The 16,527-nt window shown below is 29.5% G+C and overlaps 1 protein-coding gene across 1 annotated transcript; it reads left to right on the forward strand.

The window, feature by feature from the left end:
- Window positions 1-2,888: 2,888 nt before the first annotated feature.
- On the forward strand, window positions 2,889-5,896 carry LOC107645996 (protein NRT1/ PTR FAMILY 4.6). The gene is made up of 5 exons (XM_016350164.3): window positions 2,889-3,249; window positions 3,376-3,463; window positions 3,559-3,776; window positions 3,849-4,390; window positions 4,706-5,896. Exons 1-5 carry the CDS (start codon window positions 3,247-3,249, stop codon window positions 5,589-5,591), a joined length of 1,737 nt encoding a protein of 578 aa, XP_016205650.1. The 5' UTR covers window positions 2,889-3,246; the 3' UTR covers window positions 5,592-5,896.
- The last annotated feature ends 10,631 nt before the right edge of the window (window positions 5,897-16,527 follow it).

The following is a 16,527-nucleotide window of genomic DNA, read 5'->3' on the forward strand; positions in this document are numbered from 1 at the left end:
AAAAAATGAGTACTCACAGAGTACTAAAATATATAAACTAAGACTAATTTTTTTTTTATCTTTATTCCTTCTAAAATTTATGAATGATAAAATAATTTATTTTTATTCAAAAATTCACTAAAGCATACATTTTTTTTAAATTACTTTATTCTTTTTTATCCATATAAATTAAATGATTGCAAAAAATATATACTCCATCTTTTTTCTCTCAATCTTTCTGGAACTTTTTTTATCATTTTCATAAAAATAACATTTTTTATGATAATTTATAATTTTTTTTGGCATGTTCAATCATGAGTAGTTTCACTTCTCGTAATTTTTTTTAAAAACAAAAAATAATTAGAAGTGTTTTAATATATAATTGATTTAATAAATAAAAGAAAGATACAAAAAAAAAAAGAATATAATAAAGTAGATGAAGATTTAGGAAAAAGAATGCTGGATGTGAATAAAAAAGTAACTACAATATGAATAAAAAAAATTTAATTGATAATTATATTTTTGACATCTTTTTATGATAATTATATCAATTATTTTTATTAATAAGATTAAAATGAAAAAAAAAAATTGAATATTAAACTCTTCATATTCCTTTTATAGCTATAGAATTGTATAGATATATTTAATTAGCGCGTCAATTAGATGTCCCTGTGCCTTTGAAAACAAAACCGAAAATTTTTTTTTGGGTGATAGAAAACCGAATTTAAAATCTTGGAAGATATTTTTAAATCATGACAATATTCAATCAATCAATCTCAGTCTCACTAAAAAATTATGTGCGTGTGGTGGGGAAAATAAAATTGTGTAGAGAAATTAAAACATAGCTATCCACCTACCCAAAAATAAAAAAGAAAGAAAAAGAAAACATAGCTTTGATAAGGCAGATGAAGCTCACTTTTCCATCATTGAATTTGAAAGAGTTTAAAGTTTAAATGATCACATTTATAAATTTTTTTTCTTTCTCCCCCTAATAATATTTTGGTCACTTCCAGCGAAATTTGTCTTAATCATTGATTCACATGCACACCCACCAACTAATAAGAAAACATTCCTCCAATTAAAGTAACAATAATGGAATTGTGGAGGTTGAAAACAAGCGATACAGTGAACACAATGCATGTTGAGAAGGGAAGAAAGAGATATCAGATAACATTTATTACAAGCAGAAATTTATTGAGAGAACTCAATCACTTTGGAAAAAGCACTAACAAATTTGTGGGGAAAGAAGTGATAATAACGGGTGTTAAAGCATATGCATGGCATGGAAGGTAGGGTTAATATATCAAACTTTTTTAAAAGAACATTTAATTTATTTTATGAATATTGGTGAGGAGTGAGGACCATGATGTTATGTCTCTGATCCCAAGTAGAGAAGAAGCATCAACATTCAACAGCCACTATGAAAGACTAGTCACTGATTCGCACATGAAATAAATTTCCATCCACACGCAAAGAGCATTAGTAACTTCTCTTACCTGTTTCAATAGCTACAAATAGTGCTAATAATTTATCTCCCCATTTTTTTACTATTTTATTATGATTACCCCTGATGGAACAAATGATGCATCTTGATCATGGTATGAAATATATATTAATTATACATGAATGAATGTAGTGAAGGACAAGACATAATAATATACAGTGAGGGTAGGATTTAACTGAGCATGGCTTAACTTGAAAGATGAAAGAAAAGGTGTATGGAGATGAAGGGGGTGACACCAAGTCTTACACGTTTTTGCCTCATATAACAGTGTGGAAGATAGAAATAAAAGGTGTTACTCTGTTGTCAGTTGACAGTGATTCTTAAACGAAAAAAGATTCAGCATGATTGAGATACTACTACAAGTTAGACTGCTATTTTGAAAGAGACACTTCGGATGAATTGGATACTCTATATCACTAGAGTAAGATCACAAGGCAAAAGTAAAGTTAAAGAGAGGGAAAAACAAACAACTCTCAGTTCCTGTATGTAGAGTGTAGAGTGTAGAGTGTAGATAGATATCCATAATATGAGGGAGAAAGTGACATTCATGGGGCTTTTATCAAGCATTGGAGCTCTATAAAAACAACATGGTAGACACACTCTGAGCTGTACCATGTGACAAATGCTTTCAACTTTCAACTTTGAATATTTGTTATAATGTTTTATCTCTAGAGTTTAAGATACATTTTATAATTTTAACATTAATTGCACCTTGGATATGGAAGGAAAAGTCAACTTTGACAAAATGGATTGTGTGTTTCCTTCTTGAGGGTACATATTATGTTTTAAAAATTACCATGGCAAGGAAAAAAAAATATGATGTGCATAGTATCCTTCTGACAAAGGTGCTTGACCATAGCAGGAACAAGTTTCAACCTCATTATTCCTCACTTTAAAGTAAAGTATGATGAGAGAGTTAATGGTCCAATCTTTCACACGAGGTTGCTGACAGCTTTAACTATGCAATTAGTAGTAGAATTCACACTGACACACTCAACTTCTTAGAGCTACCAAATTCTATTTAGAGGTCTTTTTCTCATGACAATGAATAAAAATAATTAAGAGCTAAATGATAAGAATCCACGTGATATAGATATGCATGATGATGCTACTTTAAAGTCTATATATAGTTGATGAATTTGATAATGTGTGATATGACCACCTAATCACATGATGCATGCTATGAATCAAATCAAGCAGGGGAAAAGGTTTAGCAAATTTCTTCTATATTTCATTTCAAATTCAATTTGACCCATCAACTTTTCTGAAAGCTTCTTGTTTAGGCATTTGATAACGTAGCTAGAAATGGATTGTTCAACAAAGACAAGCATATGTATTAGGAGGAGTGGGGCACTATGTTGGCTTGATTAAAATAATTTGATTGATTTAGCATCCATAATTATCACCCCTTAAACCCACTTGTTTTCTCCTTATACGTGATTCTGTATCAATAATACAGCTCAATATTTTTATTTTCTTTTTCTAAATTTCTGCCTTTTGAATTTGAAAAAAGAGACACATAGCATGATAAATAGAATGGAGGACAATAAGTGAATGATAAGAGGCAATGAAAATAAGGCCATAGGAGTTACTTTTTCTGAACTCAAAGTTACTCTCTTTACCATCATTTTCTGAAATAGAGCTTTTCTCAGAAGCTTCCCTTTTTGGGTTATAATTATATGTTCACAGAGCACCATTTCCTTTGAACATCTATCACATACATTCTTGTCTAAACTCTAAAACTCTCCATTCACATCTCAAGAATGGTAAGCCTAGTGTAGTAGTCTTTCACTTCATTCCATGCTGCTTCTCTAATCTCTATCTCTTCACCTTCTTTGATTCATTGTACATACATATGGTTGATGACTTCCAATCCTGATCTTGTCATGCAGGCAGACCAAGAGGAAAAAGAAGAACAGAAGCTCCTAGCAGAATGGAAGAGAAAAAAAGGTGGATTCAGGGCTTCCATGTTCATCTTTGGTAAGCAAGAAAAGAAAAGAAAAAAAAAAACTTTTAATTCTGTTGTGTTGTTTTGCTTGAAGGCTTTTAATTGTGTTGTTCCTGTTGTTGTGTAGTGTTGTCAGCATTGGACAACATGGGATTTGTGGCAAACATGGTGAGCCTAGTGCTTTACTTTTATGGGGTGATGCACTTTGATCTGTCAAGTTCAGCCAACACTCTCACAAACTTCATGGGTTCAACTTTCTTGCTTTCCCTTGTTGGAGGCTTCATCTCAGACACATACTTAAACAGATTCAGCACATGCTTGCTTTTTGGATCCCTTGAAGTCATGGTAAGTAGCTAATAAAGTAAACAATTAACACCTGATATGTCACATTCATATTCACATGTAACTATGAATTAGGCATTGGCAATGCTGAGTGTTCAAGCTGGTTCAAGGCATTTACACCCAGAAGCATGTGGGAAATCAAGCTGTGTGAAAGGTGGTATAGCAGTGATGTTGTACACATCACTGTGCTTGTTGGCATTGGGAGTGGGAGGGGTTAGAGGCTCCATGACTGCATTTGGTGCTGACCAATTTGATGACAAGGATCCAAGTGAAGCAAAAGCTCTTGCAAGCTTCTTCAACTGGCTTCTAATGAGTTCAACTCTTGGAGCAATCACTGGTGTAACTGCTGTTGTTTGGGTCAGCACTCAGAAAGCATGGCACTGGGGATTCTTCATCATAACCATAGCTTCCTCCATTGGATTCATCACTCTTGCTATTGGAAAACCATTCTATAGAATCAAAACTCCTGGGGATAGCCCCATTTTGAGGATTCTTCAGGTTCTTGTTGTGGCTTTTAAGAACCGAAAGCTGTCACTGCCAGAATCACACCAAGAATTGTATGAGATCAGTGACAAAGATGCTGCTGTAGAGAAGATTGCACACACCAACCAGATTAGGTGACTCTGCTTTACACTTATGCTGCTTAATAACTTGTTAACAAACTTGCATGCACAAATTAAAAGCTTACTTAATAATTTTCTGGAAATGATAAAGCCAAACACAAACACACAACTTGGTCCAGCAATTGCGCATGTTAGGATTCATTCAACACGTTGGGCCCACTAAACTTTTATATAATCTTTGAACACTCATTCCATGCCTTTTAAATCATGATAGCGACCGTGCTTATATTTCGTTTTGGAAATAATCTTTTAAACCATGATATTGATTAAAGTATTAGTTTATTATTTTCTTTTAATGATGATGATCAGGTTCCTAGATAAAGCGGCGATTGTTTCAGAAAAGTCAAAGGCAGATAGATGGAAAGTGTGCACAGTAACACAGGTAGAAGAAGTGAAGATCCTAATAAGAATGCTACCAATAGTGGGAAGCACCATCATAATGAACACATGCTTGGCACAGCTTCAAACATTCTCAGTTCAGCAAGGCAATGTAATGAACCTCAAACTGGGTTCTCTAACAGTTCCAGCACCTTCCATTCCCGTTATACCCCTTGTCTTCATAACCATCTTGGTCCCCATTTACGAACTATTCTTCGTCCCATTCGCACGCAAGATCACAAACCACCCCTCAGGAATTACACAACTACAGAGAGTTGGCGTAGGCCTTGTTCTCTCTGCAATCTCAATGGCAGTGGCTGCAATTGTTGAGGTGAAAAGAAGGGAGAGAGGGAGAAAAGACCCTTCTAACCCCATAAGCCTGTTCTGGCTTTCGTTCCAGTACGCTATATTTGGTGTTGCGGACATGTTCACGCTTGTGGGACTGTTGGAATTCTTCTACAGAGAAGCTCCTTCGGGGATGAAATCGTTGTCAACATCGTTGACGTGGCTATCCATGTCTCTTGGATACTTTCTGAGCACGGTGTTTGTGAATCTCATAAATGGTGTTACGAAAAGAGTGAGTCCTAGTAAACAAGGGTGGTTGCATGGTTTTGACTTGAATCACAATAATCTCAACTTGTTTTATTGGTTCTTGGCCATTCTTAGCTGCATTAACTTCTTCAACTACATCTTCTGGGCCTCAAGGTACAAGTACAAATCTGATCAACTACACCCTCCTCCTCCTCCTGCTGCTGCTGCCACAAATCACAACAAGCCTTTAGATCAAGTTCCCCTCAGAAAAATGGAGATTAATTAGGATGCATGCTTAATTAATTAAGACTCATGTGATTATTATATATATTATGCTGTGCATGATAGAGGTTGTTGCTATTAGTGGTTGAAATGTCTCGTATGGTAACATGTGTGCTTTGTATGATTGATTTGATGTTGTTGGATCCGGCACTATCTATGTGTCTTCGAGTTTCCAGATTCTTAATATTGAAGCTTGTTCAGATGAGTTGTAATTGGGTTTGGAGCGATGTTAATTAGTTAACAAGAGTTGAGAGAGTTAGTCGGATAATAAAGGGTCCTAAAATGAAGGGAAGTTCGTGTTCGTAGCTATCTAGTATCTATCATGTACGTTTAAAGAGCTTGTTTAGTGAGCCACGTGCATATACAACTTTATTCAAATGAAAAGAGAATAGAATGACTATGCAACAATTGCATAGAAAAAAAAAAAAAAAACAAATTCTATGGTGCTCAAGAATTGATGTCTAATTTGTTTAAGAATCTCGCTAGAGAGTCAATGGAGTATTTGTACGATGTGTACAATAAATTATTTATTGGGTCCAATATAAATTAAAAAATGAATATCCAAAATAAAATACTACTAATTTCTTAAATACAATACACTCATACTATCCAAAATAACCATTCGAGTATCAGGGATAATAAACATCTAATATGCTAGTGAATCGAACATCCCTATACTCTTATTGTACACATTGTATAAATACTCCATTGGCTCCCTATACTTTCTCTTTATTTAAAAGATGGAAGAAGAAAATATGAACTTCACTCTTTATATTTGTATCATATAGTGTAAAAATTAGACCTAAAAAGAATTAAAGATAAGTGTATAATATTTGTTGGTATTTGAGGTGGATGTTCTATATCGATGGTTGGAGACATAGTAAAAAATGGGTGTTTTTATTTTTTATTTTATTAGAAGAGATAAAAGAATTATCTGATTTTTCAGTTTGCAAATGATAATATTCTGTTTTGTCATTTTGAGGAGGAAATTATCAAAAATTACAAAAGACTATGCGGTGTTTTGAAATAATGTCAAAATTTTGACAAGTCTAATTTAATTCTAGTTAATTGCAAGTAAGATTGGAAACAAAAGATGTGCTTGGGTTGTAAGGAAGCATCACTATTAGTAAAATATCTTGGTATATCTTTCGGAATAAATTCAAGACTTGTCAAGACATGAAAATTAGTAATAGACAAAGTGAAAGCGAAGTTCAGTATGTGAAAAGTGAAAATCCTTAATAAAGCTAATAAGCTGGTTCTTATTAAGTATGTTCATAATAACCTTCATGTGTATTATCTTAGCTTGTATATGATACCAAAATATGTGGCAGAAAAATTAATTTCGTTGTAGAGAAGGTCCTTGTGGAGTAAAGAGGATGAAAAAAAGAGATACCTTTAGTGAAATCGGAAGTGGTGCAGGTTCCGAAAAAATTAGGTGGACTGAGGGTTGAGGATGCTGTGATTCAGAATACATCTCTTTTGTTTAAGTGGTGGTAGAAGTTTTTGAAAGAAGATTGTTCGCTATAAAAGAAGATTTTGTGTTCATGCAATAATTTGAATCCTTCAGAGTTGCTTGCTAGTCAGCCTACACCTATACAGGTTCTTGGAAGGATATTTGTCAGTTACAAATCAAATAACCACATGTAAGGGAGAAGTTGATTGGAGGTTTGTCTATGAAATTAGGAGATGAAAGAAGGATTCGGTTCTGAAAAGACAACTAGCTACAAAGTGGTGCTCTAAAAGATATTTTTTCAAAAATTTTTTCGATCTCAAACCAAAGAGGATCAGTTATAGGAGATTGTGGATTTTGAGATGAGGTAGAATGGATATGGAATTTTCAACAAAAAAGAAAGTTGTTCCAATGGGAGATGGGGCTACTGAACCAACTTTATAGAATCTCACAGTTAGTCAGGTTAACATATGAGAGAAAGGATCGAGTTATATAGAAATTTGATTAAAAAAAACGTTTATTCTACTAACTCTTTTGTACAGGTTATGCAGTTAGAACTACTTCCAAAAAATATAACAAGTTATAGTTTCGCTAATACTATCTAAAAAGACATTGTCCCACCAAGAGTTAAATTATTTGTTTGGTTTGTCTTGGTTGAACGGATTAATACTAAGAAAAGATTGTATAGACTAAGTATTATTGTCCAGAATGACATTGTTTGTATACTATGTAAAAAAGAGATTGAATTTATTTTTTAGTCGTGAGTATACTTAACAAATGTGGTGTACTTGGCTATTTGTCTTAAATAAACTGTAAACGGTTTGAGTTACTCTTAAGTAGCACTTTAAGAGTTGAAGAGAAGCATCTGATAAAAAAAAAGCAAAATTAGTGGTTGATTAATTTTTTTGTTGTTATTTGAAATGTTTGGATTGAAAAAATTGTAGGATCTTCAAGAACACAATTAAAATAGAACAATAAAGAGCTATTAAGAATAATATAGTGTTGACTCCTATAGTTGTTAATGATAATATCAAAAATGATTACGGATTGAATTATTTATTTATTTATTTTGTTATTTTGTTAATCTTTTTGCTTTATCATATTGTGTTGATCTTTTTTATTTTAAAAAAATATATAATATTATTTGATTAAAAAATATATTTTTTATTTTTTATAATTTTATTAAATTTATAATTAATCTTTTATATTCTTTTATTGAGGAGGAGTACTAGGGGCCAGCACTTTTGTTAAATTCTGGCCAGCACTTAACCATCGAAAAAAAATTGAATGATTCTATACCATTAGATGCAATCTCACACCATTAAAAATATCATTAATAGCTAATTGATGGCTAAAAATTACAAAATCTATTGGCTCCTAAACTTTATCTTTATTGAGCCCTTAAATCAATTTTTAAATTTTTTAAATAGTGTAAATTTAATATATTCATTATCAATTTTTTTTTTACCATATAATACTTTTTTTCTTATCGTGGTAACAAAGACAGATGGTGTTTATAACTATATTCCGATAATTGTTTTGTCTAATTTAACTTTCTCTTAAAGGGTTATTGTATGACTCTTTTTCTCATGAATTCTAATGTGACCACAGTCAATATTTTTGACATTATGCCGTGCACAAGTATGATATCATTGTCATCATAAAAAATAACTAAAAGAGTTTGTTTGAAATACTAAGAATTAGATTTCACTCAAGAATTGAATTCTTTTTTCTGCTTTAAAACAACTAAAAATGAATGATTTGAATTTCTTTAAGAATTTTAATTTTTATTTTTTCTTCATTTGTAAATAAGACAAAAAAGGGTCTGATTTCCAAATCAACTCTCACACTCTTCAAACTTAAATTCTGTTCCATTAATATATTGTAGTCATTCCAAATTATGGAATTGAGTTTCAAATAGAAATGAATTCTTTTTTTAAAGGAAATAGAATTCTTTTCTCATGTTAAATGGTTTTCAAACAAGCTTAAAACATTTCAATCTTTAAATTTGGTATAAACAGAGCGAAATAAGACTCTATATCCTACTTCGATTAAGCGGCACAAAGTTGTAAACCATACTTGATCATTGGATAATGGATAGTGTCCAACTCGAGTAAAGTTGTAGTGGTCATTTTAGTCAGTCTTCACTTAACTCAATTTAAGTAGTGTCTTTTTTGTCTATCAACCTTAGTTCACACGACATCTTGTTTTCTTTCCATTTTAAAGGTCTCCGATTTAATTATTTAATATTAAGTAATCTATTTGACAAAAGAAAAAATTTATCTAATAAAAAAGAAAAATCAATCATAATTATATATACATATTTGAATATGTCTAATAACCGAATATTGGTAATTTTAATTTGGGAACAGAATATTTATTAACTCAAATATTTTTGTAGTAATAGAGACCTAATTAAAAAAAATGATTTAGAAACTCAATTAAAAAAATTATAAAAATTTAATTATAAATTTAGTAAAATTATAAAAATTAATAAAATAATTAAATTTAATTTTTTTAGTAATATTACAAGGCCAACACAATTTATTTATTTTTTGAATACTACTACACATATAAGTCTTTTTGGCATACAAGTCATATAAGTCACTTACATAATGAGTGCGTGAAATCATGTTGTTCCTCTTTGTATCTTGCGTTCTTTCTCCTCTTCCTCCTCCTTCTTTGCGTTTCTTCTCATTTTTCTTCGTGTGTTTCATCTTTATCGTCGTTTTTTTTATTACTGTTGTTGTTGCTGCATTTTTTTCCTCCTCCTCTTTCTATTGATTTTGCAACATTATATATTTTTTTCTTTGTTTAATTTTTTTCTCCCAAAAAGAATTATGAGAATATGAAATAAGAAGATAAAGAAGAAGAAGAAGAAGTAGCAGAAGATGAGGAGGAGGAAGAGGAATAGTTTTAAATTATGCAGAACTTATCAGCACATGTACACCAAAATTTCTTAAATAATACACTCGAATATCTTTGTGTTACACCTAAATATCTTTGCGTTACACCCAAATTTGCTGCAAATACAGAAAAATATTTCTTCTAATGCTGTATTTTTTTCTTCTTTTTTTTTCTTATTTCTTTCTTTCTTTTAGTTGAATGAATGTAAGTTCATCATCTTTCAAGTAATTTTGTAACATTATGTGTTTCTTCTTTTTTTTTTTTTGATTTTTTTTATTCTTGTTAAGAGAGTAAAATAAGAAGAAACTTAAAAAGTTAAAACAAAAAGAAAAAGATGAATAAGAAAAAAAAAAGAAGAAGATGGTGATGATAATGAAAAAGAAGAAGAAGAAGAAACAGCAGAAGATGAGAAAGAGGAAGAGTTTTGAATTATGCAGAACTTATCAGCATACATACACTGAAAATTCTTAAATAATACACTCGAATATCTTTGTGTTACACCTAAATTTGCTGCAAATACAGAAAAATATTTTCTCTAATGCTGTATTTTTTTCTTCTTCTTCTTTTCCTTATTTCTTTCTTTCTTTTAGTTGAATAAATGTAAGTTCATCCTCTTCCAAGTAATTTTGTACCATTGTGTGTTTCTTCTTCTTACTTGTTTAATTTTTTTTGTTTTTATTCTTATTAAAAGAGTAAAACAAGAAGAAACTTGAGAAAATAAAAAAAGAAAAAAAAAAGATGATAATGATGATGAAAAAGAAGAATAAGAAGCAATAGAAGATGAGGAGGAGGGAGAAGAAGAGTTTTGAATTATGCAGAACTTATCAGCACACATACACCTAAAATTCTTAAACAATACACTCAAATATCTTCGTGTTACACCCAAATTTGCTGCAAATGCAGAAAAATGTTTCTTCTAATGCAGAGCTTTTACATTACATTCCATTCAAACCATCAACGATGAAATATTATTCACCTACAGAATCATAAACTACTAACGAAAAAATTAACTAGAATTGAACAACACCTCAGTCATTTGATTGGATTCAAAACAATAATTAATTTCGTTTTAATTCAATTGACAATCTGAACTTGAATTATTTATTATCTTTAACAACGAGATAACTGATGATGGAGGAGAAGGAGAGAAAGGAATGAGGAGAAGAAATTCCAATGAAAAAAGAAAGTGGAAGAGGAGGAGGAGGTGGTGTTGGTGACAACGATAACGAAAAAGAAGAAGAAGAACGTGCAGCAGTGACACGAAAAAGAACGTACACACGTAAATATAAATAACTTGTAAGGACTTGTATAAAAAATAACTTGTATGCAGAGAATAACTCTTATTTTTTGTCAATAGTTAGCCAATAATATTTAAAATATTGACTAAAAATATGGTGTTAACTTATTACACTACAAGCCAATGGGTTATAGCTCAAATGGTGTTAACTTATTACACTACAAATATTGGATTATTAACTAAAAATGTTCACCAATATAAATTAAAATTATTAGTTCCTTAAACTTTTTTTATATCCGTTAATATCTTAAAATTACCTGATCATCTTTAGATTAGTTATATTTATTACTCTAAATTTTAAATGTTAAATTCTAAATACCAACTTTTAAAATTTAAATTTTTAAATTATAAATCTTAATTTCAATCTTTTTAGAAATCAACAATTAGAAAAATAAATTTACAATTAATAATTAATGAATGTTGATAAATTCAAAGTTAGGTTCATGCATTGACAATGTATACAAGTTGTCAAGTTCTATACATTTATCCAATTATACATTATAATAACAAAAAAAATTAATTTTTAAATTCAATAATTAAAAAATTATTTTAATGTATTAACTTAGTTGAATAATTACGTAAAATCCTTATATCGAAGCTAAATTCTACTTTTAAGGTAGGCATTGCTGTGAATATCAGTTAGATTCATAGGAAATATAACAACTCATAGAATATACAGTTAATTGCGTTCACTATGTTGGTTTTATACTTTTATGTATGATTTTTGTGACCCTAAAATTTTGATATATGTTTGGTGGTGGGGTGTGAAGGGCAAAGTTTTGTTGATTAACTGTTCACATTGACAAGTTCTTCCACCCGAAAGGGATATGGTTATGAATGTGACTCTCAAGTCAACAATCTTCCTCGTCGTCTTCTTCGGTCCCTCCCAATTCCCAACCCTATTGACGTTACGTACCACCCATCATCACTCTTATTCACGATATACTCTAATTCTCTAACTCGACAGGATCCTTTACTTTTTTTTTGGTCAGTAAATTGGACAACTCCCAATTTTAAGTATCTCAATAAATTAGATAACTCTCAATTCTAGGTACACAACACATCCACACACTCCTCCTGTATTTATCACATTTTCTTCTTTAAATACATCCTCTAGAGTTTGAACTCTAGACTTTAGTGGTGGAGAGGGGTGAAACGCCACCTGAACTAAGGCTCTTCGGCTGACCCTTACTTAAACAAATAAATAAGCTGACTACTCGACCAACCTAAGTCAGTTATCTCTGATTTGGTGTCTATCACTGTCATATCGTGATTAATCAGAAAACTCAATTGTTGTTGGGCTGAGGAGTCATACAAAGAAACAGAGAGTGGCTAACTGAAGGAAAGAACGATCATGGAGCCCAAAAGTTGAGGGGGAAAAAAAGAGGAATACGAATATGGGGCTATGATGGACCTAATTTTGAGAAGGACCCAATATTGAAGCAGCACATCTGCACATGCTCCAAGCCTCCAAGGGGTATTGCACTATTGCTTCATTGCTGGATGCATGAGCTAGACCACGTGGCTCCTCTTTTATGGCAATGATATGTGATTAGTTAAAGTAGAATGTTGTGCACATTTGTTATTTTTAATAATAAAGTGATACATAAAAAATAAATAATTATTTTTTATTATGAAAAGAAATTGTAAAAATGTAGTGTATATTATTTCTCTTGATTAAATACGATACGGAACATGACAATTCTCTGTCTCATATCACCGACAAAAATATACATCTATTTATTTATAATCTATTAAAAAAAACTAAGATTACTCTACAATTACTTTTAAATATTTATTTTGTCACGAAAATTCTTTTTAAGTGATTTAGTCTTTTATCTTTATATTATGCCATAAAATTTTTATTATATTTTTATTTTTTGTTATTTTTTATCTTTATATAATATCATAAGATTTTTTAATATTATTTTTTTAATAATTATGATTGAGTTATAAAATTTATTTTATTTTTCATATAAAGTCTATTGTTTTTTATTTTTTATTATAAAATTAGTGTGCTATTAGTCGAATAATCAACTCACCTGTCCATTTAAATAAGTATTAGAATTCGAATTCCATAAAATTTAAATCCACAATGAATTAGTCTTTAACCTTAGATTGAGTGATACTGTAGGCAATTAAAAAAAATAGTATTTAACTTTAAATTTTTATATATTTTTTTATTCTTTATCTCCATACAAATTACTTTATATTTTTTAATGTTAATATTAATTTTTTTTAATTGGTATAAATTAAGTTAAAATATAATTCATTATCTCCTTTTATATTCACTCATTCTTATATTTACTATACAAATAAATATTACTTCACACAATTTTTTTATCTTCTATCATATAATTTTATACCTTTTTTTCTTTTTTCTTCTTTACTCTTGCTATTTTTTGCACAAGTATTTGAGGAATGTGGTTGATGATCATAGTTTTATTTTTACGTTCTTCACTAGTCAATTATATATATTACGTGATTGTCTAATTGTATTCATTTATATAATATTTTTGTCGCCTGTATATTACTTCTTTTATCTTTCAATAATTTATATTTTTTAATATTATTTAACGATATTAATATCGTTGAAAATACATGTTATTATTATTTATAAAAATTAAAATTAGAAAATTGAATGTTATTTTTAATTATTAAAATATTAATTATATTTATACTTATATTTTATTTAATAATTTTATCATGGTATTATAGTACCTAAAAGCAATAAAAGATAAACAAAAATAACTACTTAAAACAATTAAAAAAATAATTATATGAAATAAGTTGAATAAACTTTAAATGGGTAAATTATATTTTTTATCTCCGAATTTTGACAAAAAATTTTAAAATACTCTTAAGTTTTATTTTGTTTTAATTTTGTCCAAAATTTTTTTTATTTACATCAAATATAGCCTTAGTAGCTAGTTTTTTAAGAAATTTAAAACCAATCCAACAACAATTATATAAGAACAATTTTTAACACAAATAAATCAAACATAATTATCATGTATTATTGTTAGATTTATCTTAAATTGTTTAAAAATTTAACGGTCAGGAATATATTTAATACAAATAAAAAATTTTTAGGACAAAATAAAAATAAAATAAAAATTAAGAATATTTTTTAAAATTTTTGTCAAATTTCAAAAACAAAAAAATATTTCTTACCCCTTAAAATTTTATTTATAGTTCAATTTATGTATAATTCTATCCATTTTATTTTTATTAAATTTTGAATTAATTTTTATTATTTTAAAATATTATTTATCATCAACCGTATAAAATTTCAATCAATTTTGACAAGCCACTAAACAAAGTTTCAAACTTCTTAGTCAATTAAATTTAATATATATTATTACTCAATTGGATTAAAAAATAACAATTAAACATAATTATTATTTATATTAAAACAGTATATTTTTTATATTTTTTTTGAATAATAATATTAAATCATGTATATTACCAAATGAATATTTTATAATATTTTTTTATAAATTAGCTTCCAAATATTTTGTGTGTTTACCTATGAAAAAAAATAAAAGAAAAAAGAGAAAAAAAAGTCAAATTAATTGGATTGGTTCTTATTTAAGCATATAATATTATGATTCGAATCAAGTCATGACTGAAGTTTAAGAGACAAGTCCGTAGCAAGTCAATTGATAAAATTTTTGAAAAATGAACAGAATTTTTTCTGTTTTTAAAACTTTACCAACATGCATAAATATTATCTTTCAATATTAATAATAAACATCCATTTTTAAAGACAACATACAACAACATATGTCAAATATATTTGCAAACCAAACATAAATGGTGAAATATATAGAATGTTATTTTACGTGAAATTTTTATAAGAAAAATGAGTTTTAAATTTGAATAATGAATTGACGATCACTGCGACTGAAAATAGTTTTATTGAAAATATCTTTTTATAACAATTCTTAAATCTTCTATTGAGAAATAGCGATGATGATGTTTTCACCCCTACATGTAAGAACCCGATTTTCGGTAAATAGAAATTTGTGGCTATTTTAAAATTTATTTCGCAAAATTTCGAACCACGGTCCAACAAGAAATAGTGAGGCTGGTTCAATGGTAAAAAAAAAATTAAAGATAAAAATAAATAAAAAATAAAAAAGGCCATTAATAAGGTTAAAATTGACTTTATGAGGGTAATTAATCCCTCTAAGTCAAGTTTGACTAGTAAATAATAAATATTAGCTTACCATTAGTTTATTTTTCTCACTAGAGACTTTTTGAGCCGAAAATTCACTTTTAATGACAGTTTTGCGTGCGCCAAGAAAAACTCTTGTAACCAAAAACTTCAAAACCAGTGGTAAAAATAATTTCTACCTTGGTAATTGTGTTCCAAGATTAATATTAGCCATCCATTCATAATTTATTTCTTTAAGAATAAATCTTAGCCATTAATTATCTACCACACAGTAAAATTTACTCCAAACTGAATTTCTTACTAGTATTCCGTAAACGACTTCTAAAGACCCCAAATCTTCTTACTTGCTACCCAAGTAATTTGTCTCTCCTTCTCAGCCTCTGGGCCGAGACTATCTCAACCTTTCACCCCTCTCTTCTGTGTTTTTAACCTCAATTAACTAACTGTGGTTAATTGTGGATAAACTCGACACGCAAGCATTGACCAAACTTCCTCGTTTTCACGTCCCTTATTCATTGAAGCCCAGCCCTTGACCACGAAAATTTCAGCCACTTTTACCATCATAAATTCAGCAAGACTTTGATTTTTTATTTAAGGAAGCAGTGGCCATAAAATTTACTTACAAAATATTTACACATGTTTACACTCTTTTGACCGAATGCTTGAGAGAGAAAGAGAAAAAATTCTTGTACCTATTCACTGTGTCCCAGCCCATATTTTAACTCTTCTTCTATTATTTTTCATGTGTTTTTCAAGGACTCAAACCATACAAGCACAAACGGTTGCCGTTTTCGCTAATCCTTGCGTTTATATCGAAATTTCGACTAGGTAAACTCTTATTCTTTCTCCTTTTCTTTTCTTTTTTTAAAAAATAGTAGCCATGATGAATTCTTATTCTCTTCCATGTTATAGAACTCCTCTTGAAATATCCATGGGGCACGCCTAAGAAGTTAGAGAGATTCGAGTTCAAAGTGGTTGAATTTTGACGTTTTTGCGACACTTTTGGTCAAAAACAAAACTACACCATCACCAGCTGTATTTCTGTCCTTGTATGCATGTTTTCTAGTGTGAGAAAGGTTTACTAACTGAACTACATAAGAGGTAAG

This window comes from Arachis ipaensis, chromosome B6, assembly GCF_059453495.1.
Source record: "Arachis ipaensis isolate K30076 ecotype BB chromosome B6, ASM5945349v1, whole genome shotgun sequence".
Classification (NCBI taxonomy): domain Eukaryota; kingdom Viridiplantae; phylum Streptophyta; class Magnoliopsida; order Fabales; family Fabaceae; genus Arachis; species Arachis ipaensis.